General features: G+C 28.4%; 1 protein-coding gene across 1 annotated transcript; it reads right to left on the bottom strand.

Moving 5' to 3' along the window:
• Window positions 1-10,082: 10,082 nt before the first annotated feature.
• Window positions 10,083-13,188, bottom strand: LOC129972578 (uncharacterized). Its single transcript, XM_056086772.1, has 2 exons — window positions 13,124-13,188; window positions 10,083-10,439 (listed from the first exon to the last, which is right to left on the bottom strand). Exons 1-2 carry the CDS (start codon window positions 13,133-13,135, stop codon window positions 10,083-10,085), a joined length of 369 nt encoding a protein of 122 aa, XP_055942747.1. The 5' UTR covers window positions 13,136-13,188.

Raw genomic sequence — 13,188 nt, forward strand, 5'->3', positions numbered from 1 at the left:
CTCGAAGCCGCTTTGATCTAGATAGATGAAATTTAGTACATGTTTAGTATAGTTCCAATTTTGAACGAAATTCAGGCTTTCCGAGTATAAGAGAACACAATAACAACGAAACGTTTAGAGCTAGATAAATAAAATTTGGTATACAAACAGCATCTAAAATGCATATTCGTATCAAATATGAAACCAAATAAATCGTAATGACGGTCTGTCTTCACTTTTCCTTAGGTATAAAAGCGATCTTTCAAAAACATAAGAACTTTATCAAATAAAATTCGATTCACAGTTTAAAGATCTGAAGAATAAATTTTCTTCAAATTTTGAACCAAATCTGTCACCGTCTGTTGGCCCACAGTTTCGTAAGCATGTAAATGCCTTAACTCAAGAAAGCAATGACTTAAATCAATGAAAGTTGATACGTGATCTTATAGTTTTTAGGCAAATATTAGTTTCAACAGGCCAGAAAAAAGACATTCAAACTACATATTCAATGTTTTGTATTAACCTCATGCCAATATTTTTTCTCCAGAGATCGCATACCAGATTCAGTTAAAGTGTTAGATTCACTCCAAAGATCGATATTTCGTTACTCTTATTCGCCAATGCCATGCAATTAATACACAAGTACCGATTTTCAGACTTTGAAAGTAAAATACTTATATTCGTGTCATTTATGGCCTCTCCCAAGCAATCTTTTGCATGGATATAACACCTTTATAGAGATTATGCAAGAAAGTCTTAAAGAAATCATTTCTGCTGACTTTTCTTGCTTTATTTTAATCGAAACGTGTAGTTTAAGCGAAGTATTAAAAGAAATCTTTTTTTTTTACCAAATATATTATTTTGTTATTTCTAAATTTACTAAAAATTTAAAGACATATATAGAAAAGATCATTAATGGTGGAATAAAAGAATAAACAATTGGGAAATATTATATGAAATTTAAAAATCTAACTAAAGTCTCATATACAAAAATAAAATTCATAAAATAAATACTAGACCATTTTTCCCCCAAGATTCGATGGACCATAAAAAAATACACATCTAGGAAACAAAATGAAATTATTAACAAAAATTATGACAATCACAATTACTTTTCGATGTATTAGCCAGGATGAAGAGGATATTTGTCAATCAATGTATCAAGTTTCATATACAGTCTTCTATAAAACTTCCTTCCCTGATGAGAGAGAACTTAACATTCCTTAGAAGTCCTACTTAATTTGGAATTATAATTTTGGCCCCTTAATCAATTCTTCAATACAGGAATGAGAAGAAAATCGATCGTCTCTAAGTCGCATTCTCCAGGAAGGGAAACTAAAGTGCAACATTGTCGTAACAGAAGTTCTTATTAGAAGAATTCATCAAGTCATTCAAAAGAAATGGAATTAAAGGCAAAGAGCTGGACGAGCAGCATTGCAAATTTGCAACTTTTTAGGGTGAATATTTAGACATTCCTGCTTTATGTTCCTTTTTAAAAGAAATTCAATTTTCAGTTTTTTAAAAAACTAAAAATGAGTTTCACGTTGGTTAGAATTAAAAAACGAGACACTTTAGTCGCGTGCTTTCAAAATAAGAGTATTCTGTTTTTGGCAAATATTCCAGAATATTTGTATTTTAAGTAAAAAAAGAATTTCAATGAAATAAGCAGTATTTCATTCAGTTTTGGACCCTAAAATTGACAGTGTTTATTCCAAAAAATTTAGATTTAGCATTGGCTAAAACATATTTTTAAAAATATTAAATATTTTGTATAATTGTCTTGAACTTTCGAGCTTGTTATATATATATGTGTGTAAAATATAAAATTTTTTTAAACAAATTAGTTCTTTTTTTTTATTTAATTGTCATTCACTTAAGTTTCCTATTGTTCATATATGAATAAAAAAATAAAATATTCCAGTCCATAAACTTCTTCCAATAAGTCTTATGGTGTCATTTTCTTCATAATAATGCAGTCCTCATGTATTTTGAACACGATGAATAATATATCTCCGTCATACCATAGCATTTCTAAATATGTATGAACTAATAATTCATTTTTATCATGCCACTACATACACATCTTTATATTATCTTAAAAATATACATTATGTTAAACTATTCAATGTTTTTTAGAGTATTATAACTTTATCCAATTTCTTGCCAAGTTTCCTCCCTGTGGATTATTTCCTTCCTTTTTAGTGAATTTATTGCTATTATCTGCTTTCAAACACTGAATAAAAATGTTCTTTTATACTTTCCCAGAAACTGGATTATTTCCAAAAAATTTATGATGATAAAAAACAGTGTAAGTCATTCAACTTCAAAAGTCGATTTATCAATATTTCTTTTTCTCACACATCAACAAACTTGCAGAAAAATAAGAAATTTGAATTTAAACATTTATTGAAAATCTTTATTACACACTTTTACACTTTTATTTAATTCGCCTTATTTCCTGTTTAAATAAAAATGCAATGAATTGTATAAAAGAGCGTAAACATGAAACATATCAATTTTTCCTTCACCCATGGCATGCTAAAAGGGTCAAATTTAGCATATTTGTGCGTCTTTGATGGAAATATACTATTAAAATGTATTCGCCATATACTTAATCAAATTATTTAATTAAATAAAAATTATTAATCAAATTACGTAATTAAACTTTGTTTCATGAAGTATTTAATGGCATTTTATTGGAGGTATAAAATTATTTCATGATCCTGTTAGAAATATTATCTCTAATAATAATAAAGATGAATGTGTGTGTGTTTATATGTGTGTGCTGGTGTTCTTCAAAATTGATCATTTGACCAAGTGCTACCTACCAATATGAACATGGATATATTTGGAAAGATGGAAATGCGCACTTGCAGGAGAATTTTTGGAAATTTTAATTAGAATATGAATTAATTAAAAGTTAAGGATAATTGGATTTTCCTTGATATTACACGAACATATTCTGGCACAAAGTTTTTTACATCAACTTAGTATTTAAAAAAAGTTTGATTTTTAATTTTATTAATTAAATTGCAAAGCTAATTTCCTAAATTTTGTCATTTTTTTAAAATACTTCTTTGCATAATCTTAAATAATTAATTTCAGTGTTGGAAAAAAAATAGCTTTCATTATTTCAGGAAATATTTAAGTTCATGATTTTTTTTTAATTTTTAACCATTGTTGAGAGCTAAAGAGTAAAAATTTTATTTATTACCGATCGAATTTACACGAGGAATCAGAAAGTGCAATTACATTATCTCAAAAGACAATGTGCAATTAGAAATTAATTATTCAGAGAAAATATTTAACAACACTATGATACAGGGATTTCGCCTCCATTGGGAAATTTCATGTACTCTATAAAATGATAAGCTTTAATGCCTGTTATAATTTGCTGCATAAGAATATTTTGTTGAGAGAATTATCATCAACTTATACAAAGAAAGTTTAAATTAAATCAAAAACAACTAATATTCTCAGTAAAAAAGTTGGCCACCAGAGGTGGTTAATAATGAATATAATGTAAAAATTAGTATGCAATAAAAATGGAAAAAATTATCTACTTTTTCCGTACACTAACAACATGTTGTGTTTGAAATCGTTTTTTATTCATTTTGTTCAGACGTTGATAATGCTGATAGACATGTAAAATTGTCCACGTCTTATATATATATAATGTAAAGAATTATAATAAATATATTCATATAAATAAATTTTAAAATTTATTATCTAGAAAAATAGTCTAAAGGTGAATAGAAATTATTTCTCTAAAAGTACTTGAAACAACAAATACCAGTACTATTTGAAAACAATGAATCTTACTTATGAAAAAATTATTCTTCTTGCACTTATTCATTTTCTTTTCTTCTTTTTTAAAGAAACAAGTTTTCATATTTATTCAATGTGACGAATGAAAGTAAAATTCAACCATGAAACGATATTTTGTGGTATTTCTCTTATTTTCATCTGTGAGAAAGAATTTAACCTTGGACATATCTGCATATAAGGTACTCTTCTCGCAAATAAAATCATTTCAGAATAGACCAGTATTCAAATTAACTTGGTTTAAGTTAGAAATATTCAAAATAGAAGTTTTTGAGGTCAAAGTCGACTAAATACAGTATTAACGAAAAAAGATCTGCACTTCCTATATCTGTTGCAATCTTTTTATACAGATAATTTTATTTAAAAAAAAAGTACTTTTTATTCTGTAGATGTTTTCTATTCGTTTTTACTTCCTCGTATTTGAAATTTAGAAAAAGAAGGTATTATAATCATCAAAATTTGTCAAAATTCAAAATTTTAAACCTCTCTGAGCTCGAAACACGCATTTTTACCTTCTCGTATTTGAAGTTTAGATAGAGCAGATATTGTAATCATCAAAAATTGACGAAGTTGAAAGTATCAAACCTCTTTAAATTCGAAACACTTATTTTTTTCTTACCATATATGAAATATCATAAAAATATTGTAATCTTAAAAAAAAAAAAAAAAAAAAAAAAAAACCCTCGATTTTGATGAATTTTTTCCTTTCAGACATCCTTAAATACGTAAAATGCGTTTTTCAAATTCCGCTCTATCTGTTTGTGGGCAGAATAATTCAAAACTGCTTTGAGCTAGATAGATGAAGTTTAGTGCGTGGACTTTACACTAAATTTGTAGATTTCTATCGAATTTTGGCAGAAATACATTCTCAAGACGTTTGTCTGTCAGCTCATCCACCTGCAAGTGATTACTATGACTACAGAACCGAAAAAGTCAGCTAAAAAAATTTTTGCACGCAGTTTTAGTACCTAAAATGCAGATTATTGTCAAATTTTGAAACAAATCCTTCTATTAGTTAACATTTTGTCAAGCAGTATATTCACATGCATGCGAATATGATAATTCGAAAATGTAACAATTTTAGTAACGGGATTCAATATGTAATTTGTTTTTAAAATTTCAGTTAAGTGTCACATTTTAAACCAAATTCGTCAAAGAGTTTAGTACTCTCTAAATTCTAATTCATGTACTCTAAAGAGCTTAGAGTACTATGTAAGTGTTTAGAGTAATAGTGCTATTCATGTACTCAAAGAGTTTAGTACTCTCTATATTTATTCTCTATATTGTTATTTGCTAAATACAAAATTAAAACATAACGACACAAATAAACAAAATTTAATATGTGACCCAGTTTCTAAAATTCTAAAATTGCATTTCGGTACCAAATGACTGTTTCAATCTGTTAATAAAAGAAAGTCCAAATTGCATTTTTTTTTTTTTTTTTTTTGCTATGTACTAAGAAGAATAAAACTTTCATGTGGTGGACACTGAAAAGAAAAATCTGAGCACTTGGAGGAGTTCACAACTTTACACAATTTTATGCATCATTATTAAGAAATATGTAAGAAACTTTCGAAGAGACCACTGCCTTTGGTTTCTTATGTTTTTTATCCATGTTTCTATCAGCAATTTAAGATTATTTCCAAGAACATAATTCTTCAATTTAGAAGAAATATTTACGAAATTTAAAAAACCCTTTCTTATTCTTCACTTACTTCCCCAAAAAGCTAAGTGCATGCCAAGTTTTAAACCTTACGGTTTAACCTATAGATAATTTTAATATTTATTTTAAACATGCGTCGACTTTTACGGATTTTAATTTATTTATTGAAATATTGAGCAAAGTATGTAAAACATAAATTTTCAAATTTTCAACATCACTACCAGAACTAATAAAAAGAAAAATGATTGTGAGTGCGTTATATGATGTCCTGAGTTCCTCTGCCTTTACAGGCCAGTGTGTTTGACTTACATCTGTCAAAGTTGACATACTTTGGAGGATGGAGATGTGAAACTTTAATTAATTAAAAATTAAAAGAAATTTGGCTGATTTTCCTAGATGTTTTTCGTAATTATTACAGGACAAAATATGAAAATTAAGTTTATTTTTCCATATAAAGCAGGTTTCAATATTTTTTTCCTTTGAAATTTTGTTATATTAACAATTAAGGTTTCCTTTCAGAATGCTGAAAAGGTGAAAACTTTTTAAAGTATACTCATTTTTAAATATTGCTACTCTTCCCTATTATATAATAGGATGTGTAATGATGTAGACAGGAAATTAGGAAAATTCAAATACAATAAACAGAAAGAGATAAAGTTTCTAAAACAGCATGAATAACATGTCCATCAAAATTTGAGGTTTAAAAGTATTTTATTGAGAAAAATCATTTCAACAACCATTAATCCCGTCGAAACAGCTAGTCGCCAAAGACGACTAAATTTTAAATAATGCTCTTCCGGTGATATATTAAAAATAACTATCAATTGAAATGAAAACTAAAACAATGAAAGAAAAATCATGAACCTCATTTTTTTTTCTCAAACAAATCCACATGAGAATTTAGTTCACGACGAAGAAAAGAATTCACCGTAGAAAATAAAAATAACACTTTCAACCGTAGGAAACAACCCTTTTTTTCGGCATATCATCTTACACTACATATTTCATCTCCCACTTTCATTCTTCATCCATCAATAGCAAATGGATGTTTTCTCGATTTTACTGTCTAGAAGAAACGTCCTTGCATCGAAAAATACTGCGAGTGTTCACGCCCGGTTGAACAGCATTTTCATTTCAAATATTCCTCAGACATCCCGAGGTGTTTCGCGGTAGAAATGATGGCTTTCGGATATGAGATGCAATGACACACCTCAGAGGTTTCCACGAACCAACGAATCGGGTAGTTAGTTACCCTTTTTTCTGAGCCTAAAACGGTTTCAATTTCTCTAAATCCATTAATACTCCATTAACCTGGAGAAAAAAAGATAATAACCATCGTTTTACTTTCGCTTAAACGAAGCAGAACTTATAAAAGAACTTATTGCAGTGGGCAATAAAATTCAAGTTTGGCAAATTTATCAATTCACACTTTCTAGACTTCTTATGTCTAAAATAACCGATTTTTTGAATCTGTTTGTGTACAATTTAACAAAATTATTAAAAAGAATGAATTAGATGATATAAATTTAGCATGCTTTCTTTACATCAAAAACTATAAATCTGTAAAAAATTGTGGATCAAATTCTTCGACCGAAAGATGTACTTTTTAATACATATTCCATTTTCTTTCCTAAGCCAAAAGGCTAAATAAAAAAAGGATCATATTTTCAAAAAATACTCGCATACATATGGCAACTTTTGTTGAATTGAAATTTTACTCTACATACTCTTCAGTTGCCTCATTTATTTAATTAGACGCATTCATTAATTGCATCTCTTTGTCATTCATATTCGAGGAAAACGCTATGTATAACATATATTTAATTAGTATGTATAATCATTACTTTTAATTTATTAATTTATTTCCTTCCATTTCCAAATTATCTTACTCAAAGGCAACCTAACATACTTCCTTTTTACTTTCTCATGCATGAGGCAGCCGGCATCCTGGCCTGGGGGTAACGCGTCTGTCCCGTGATCTAAGCGTTCCAGGTTCGAGTCCTGGTTCGGGCATGGTTGTTCTCTTCCTTGTGTTTTCTCTGTGAGGTGCGTAAATGTGCCCTCCTGTAAAAAGGGGTTGTGCAAGCGAGTGTGTGTGTGCTATTTTCATTTGAGCTAGAAGTCAGATTTCTGCCCTCGGGTGCTCAGGGGTCTTTACCCTCAGAAGCTACTGCGCAAAATTTGGCCTAAAATCGTCACAAGACAACATACCAACATACATGAAACAGAAAAAGTATAGTAATTATTAAAAAAAAATTCGAACTCGAGATTTTAACAAACTTCTATGTTTTATACCACCTTGAGTTCGAAAAATACATTTTTGGAATTATGCCTGTCTGTCTGTCAAAAAATACTGGCAAGAATAATTCAAAAACGCTTTATGCCAGAGGGATGAAGCTTATAATATGAATTTGAGACAAAGTTTGTAATTTCTTTAAATTTTGAATCAAAATCCATCCACAAGAAGTCTGTCTGGTTTGCTGTTCGAGTGCTAGTAAACTCTATGATTACAAAATACAAAGAACTAAGAGGATAAAAGATTTAAACAGATTTGATATCTAAAATATATAATCTCTTCAAATATTGAACCACATCTATCAAACTGTTCACTACCTTTTCGTCTGTCCTTTTGCATAATGTAAACATAATAACTGAAAACCTCATTGACTTAAACAATGAATTTTGGTATGTTGTCACATGACTATAGAGTAGTTCCGTGTTAAATTTTGGATTAAATCGGTTGATAAGAAGATGCTCAAAATATATATGCGCACGATAGATTAAGTAAAAATGCTAGATTTAAGGCAAAGATTTATATTTCCTAACTATTGTTTGCCAATGACATACAAGGCATTCGAGGCCTTATCAAGGCCCACTATTTTATGTGGGGAAGAGACATAGAACCTTTATTGGAAGGTAGGCAAGAAAGTTTCAAGGAAACCAATCCCTCTTATGGTTTCATCCTATCTTATTTTCATTTAACACTTTTCTATGGGCTTTGTAAACTATATAAAGATTATCTTTTTTTACACACGAATTTTTAATATGTAATGTTAAAAATTCGTTTCATTCAAAAAATTTCAAGAATTGGATTAAAAAAAAGATATTTATCGTATGGAGTCTGTGCTTATTTATCACTTAATGAATTTTTATTTTCTAGGTATTTGTGATTTTGTTAATGTTATTGCGGTTATCTGCTTCTCGCACTGTTGAAGAAACTTTACTTCTCTACATTTTCTTTCTTGTAGTTTTATCTAGAAAAACAGAATCAAAAGTTGAGAATTTCTCATATATTTCCGAATATGGTAGAAATTCGTTAAAAAGTAAATTCAGAAATTGAAGTATGTCAAAAGTAAGAAATAACGAATAAAATTATATTTCAAATGAAAGACTAATTTGTTAAGCTGTGACTCAAATCCTTATTATGTTTTGAATATTTAGAAAGTATAATGTCAAACTTTTTAATTTAGGATTAAATAATACCATCTCCATGAAAATTAGTTAGCGTTCATTAATTTATTTTTTAAAACGTCAACATCTCTGAAATATATATTCGTAATAATGAGACAGTAAATAAAAATCAGTACTTTTTAAAATATAATATTTTTTAAATTTTATTTAATTGTACCTGGTAAATAATAACTCACCTTTTGCACTCTCTTTTTTAAGCTCGTTTTAAATAATATTATATGTAGTAGCATTAAATGTATTTTTCTTAAATATTTTCATCCTTTTTCTTTTCAAATTTAAGAAATTCTTTATTTCGAAAGAGCAAATAATAATAATGATAATAATTCGAAATCTAATTTTAAAATGAGCAATTTATATGATAATATTTAGTGATATTATTACCTCTAATAATTAATAGTTCTGATATGCTCAGTTCATTTCTTTAAAAAACTTCCAGAAGAAGTTTTGAGCCAATGAATGTGAAGAACGTGAATGAAGCAGTATGAAAACTGCTTCATTCACGTTGTAAATTATTGATATTTATTATTTCATTTAATTGTTTAATATGTCTGAAACATTTTAATAATTCTCATTTAGAAAGTGATATGAAACCTTCAATATATTTGAAATATATGTTGTTTCTTGAATATTTTAGTTACAATGTTCAAACAAATTATTAAAAATACCCAAAGAAATCTTTATAATAAAAATTTATTTTCAGTCATATTAACATTACAATCAAAATTTGTTTAAAAGAAAATGCATGAAATGAATGCAAGAATATATATATATATATATATATATATATATATATATATATATATATATATATATATATATATATATATATATATATATATATATATATATATATATATATATATATATATATAATTCTATTAGTTTTAAATTTTACACAAATTAATAGATTTTTCAAAATTATAATTCTAACAAACCATACAATTAAAAGTATACATAGTGTAAACAATTTATAATTTCAGCAAAAGCCAAACTATCTTAAATTATTATTACAATCAAACAAGAAAGTTGTGACGACCACTTACTTTATAAATAAAACATTTAAGCACATTTTGAATCATACAAATGTACAGAGGAGACATTGGATTTAAATAATACTTATTTATTTTAACTTGTTGATTTTATTTCAACCGACAACACCTGGCCCATAAGCTAGTCCTCTTCCTAGTCCATATCCACCAAGCAAAGGTGCTCCTAAGTAGCCCAGACCAGCACCTTTGGCCAATCCAGGAGCTCCTAAACCTCCCAAGCCGCCTAAGCCCCCTAAGCCTCCTACGCCTAAACCTCCAAATCCAGCAGCACCAGGAAAGCCAAGTCCTAAGCCTGCTCCGTATCCTAAACCAAAGGCTGGAACAACGGCACCTCCGTAACCCAGGCCTAGACCTACTCCACCTTTTGCGCCGTATCCAAGTCCTCCGCCATATCCAAATCCACCACTATGGGCATAATCCAAAGATTGAAGCAATGCAATGACGAAAAAAGTCTGAAAATAAAAATAAATTTGGTCTGCAAAATTTTGTTTGTGTGAATATAAAATACTATTTTTTTAGTCTTTAGGTATAAACTCCTAGTGTGCCAACAAGTATAACACAAGTCTTACAAACAAAATGTAATATTCAATTGATAGTGTAAAAAATTTCAAATGTAAAAGACACAGGCACAAATGCAAATAAATGGGGGGAAAAGAAAATGCATAAATACAAACAAAAAACAAAACAAAATTGCTTACATATTAACGGAAACAGTAAATAAATGTTTTCACTTGCTTTAAAGAAACCAAGATATAGCGAAAAGGAAAATAATCTTATTAATATAATAATAATTTTTAAAAAATGCTGGAATATTACAATAGAAAATTATTTTAAATAAAAATTTTCTAAAGTAGATTTTTTTTTCTTCTTTAACTTATAATTAATGAATTTTTCTCAAATATTTTAATATGCTTTATTAAATGTTCTAATCTTAGAATTGATAACACAGTTTGATTAATTAATTTAATCATATGGAAGATTTTCACATTGGAGATTATTTATCGTTCGTTGTCCAATTATACAATTGAACTTGGCAAAAACGTTAGTGTTAAAGGGATTCTACAATCAGAACAAAGCTAGATCATATATGATCTAGCTTGCGGTTGCGGCTGGTAGCTAGAGCATTTTTTCCTGTTACTTCAAAATGGTACGAGGATAATGCAAAACTAAGATGACATCTCTTATCACAACGCATGAAAGGATTATTATTATTAAATCACCAGGTGGGAATAAATTTGATAAATATTGCAATTACCGCCACCGATAAATTATACCCGCGGTTTAAGGAAGAATCTAGAATGTAAGTAAGGAAAAGTGTTGGCTAGCATAGAATGTGTCGTAAAAATGTCTAATATGAATATATTGATTACTTATCAAAAATTCAAAAACTTCTTAGTCAGTGATGTTATCTTGACTTCATTTTTGTAAAAGTTTCATTATTTTCATCATTCAAAATATTCATATGAAGAAATGTGTGCTAGAATTTGATAAAAGCAATAGGCGATGAGATTAAAGGTGTTTTCCTTCTTAAAAAAAATTGCGATAACTTTTTTCTGTGGCTAAAATGGCAGGTACAATTAGCTGAATTTTTCTTGTCGATCAGCACAGTCACCATGTTGAGACATTAAAATCAGCAGTTAAGAAAATGGAGGAAAAAGGACCTTAAATCAGAAAAATGTATCTATTAATTCGTAACATTAATCCCATGTGTAATGGATTAAACATTCATCAAATACTTTAAAATATTCAACAGATACTCCAGAGTTTTTATATATCTTATTTGCATATGTTAAGGCACAGCTCATTTAAACGCTTTTAACAATAAAATTTGGTTTTAATAGAAAATCGAAACATATCTCCCTTTCTCTAAGCTATATCTTGGTTAACTCATAACTGCTTAAACCTCAACAGCAGATTTGATGTGTCCAACGAAAACAGAGAACTTCCATAAAATAGAACCTCACAGTGCCCCTAAAATACTCAGCTATAATGTTACCACAGCCAAAATGTTTATTTTTTTTTTTTTGTAAATATTTGGAATTTGTATGATAATCAAAAATAATATGCAAAAATGTGTATTATGTTTTATAACTGTTATAGATGGATATAGAGAAAAAAATCAGGAACTCAATAAAGTACAAGGAAAGGAAACTTTATGCATGAAATTAGAAACTCAATGAAGGACAAGGAAAGGAAATTTTATATATTTTACGTTTCAAAGCTATTGAATGATTGTATTAGTCGTATACAACTGTGTATTTTTTTTTTTTTGCCTTTTTATTTTCTTGTATATGAAGCATACAAAGACTAAATATTGTATTCGTCAAAAAATACGAACTCAGTTTTGACGAATCTCCGAATTTCGGACATTCCGGAAGACGAAAAAACGCATTTTTGGAATATGTTCTATTTGTCCGTTAATATGACAATAATTTGAAAAACGCTTTGAGTTAAATGGTTAGAATTTCATATCGAATCTCTACTTCAAATTCGTAGTTTGACATCGAATTTTGAAAGAAATCCATTCAGGAGAAATGTGCTTGAATGAATATTCGAAAACACGAAACTACAAAACGGAGATAGTTAATTGGACAAAATTCAATACTCATATTTAACATCTAAAGTGTAGATATGCATAAAATGTGAGACCAAATCTTTCTTCGAGTTAATAGTCTGTCTGTCTGCACTTTCACTTGTATGAAAATGCGATAATTTATAAACGCAAGGACTTAAATATTTGATATTTAATATATAATTTTGTGCCTATGATTGCAGTTTTGTACCAAATTTGGGTTTTAATTGGTCGGGGAAAAGACATCAAAATACACATTCTATTTTATGCTAATAGAGTATTAACGTCATTCCAGCGATTTATCGCCAAAGACCGTATTCTGATAGGGGTTTTTTTTCCCTTCATAATTATTGTTAGAATTAGAAAGAACCTTTTAGAAACTTCTAGATTTTTAAAACGGAGATTAAATTGCTATGATATTCTAAAATTAGTTTTAGAAGCTTATTTTCTTATGCATGTAGGTCTTAAGAATGGATTTAAAAGCAATATGTAGATGCAAAAATATTCGAAAGAACATTTTTTTTGTAAAGAATTCCGTTTATACTATCTGAAAAGGTTACTTACCAACTTCAACATCTTGGAGTTAAGAAAGCAAGTTATTATCAGAAATAGAACCAAGTAGTTAGGAT

The sequence above is a fragment of the Argiope bruennichi genome, chromosome 1 (assembly GCF_947563725.1).
Source record: "Argiope bruennichi chromosome 1, qqArgBrue1.1, whole genome shotgun sequence".
NCBI classification, from domain to species: Eukaryota; Metazoa; Arthropoda; class Arachnida; order Araneae; family Araneidae; genus Argiope; species Argiope bruennichi.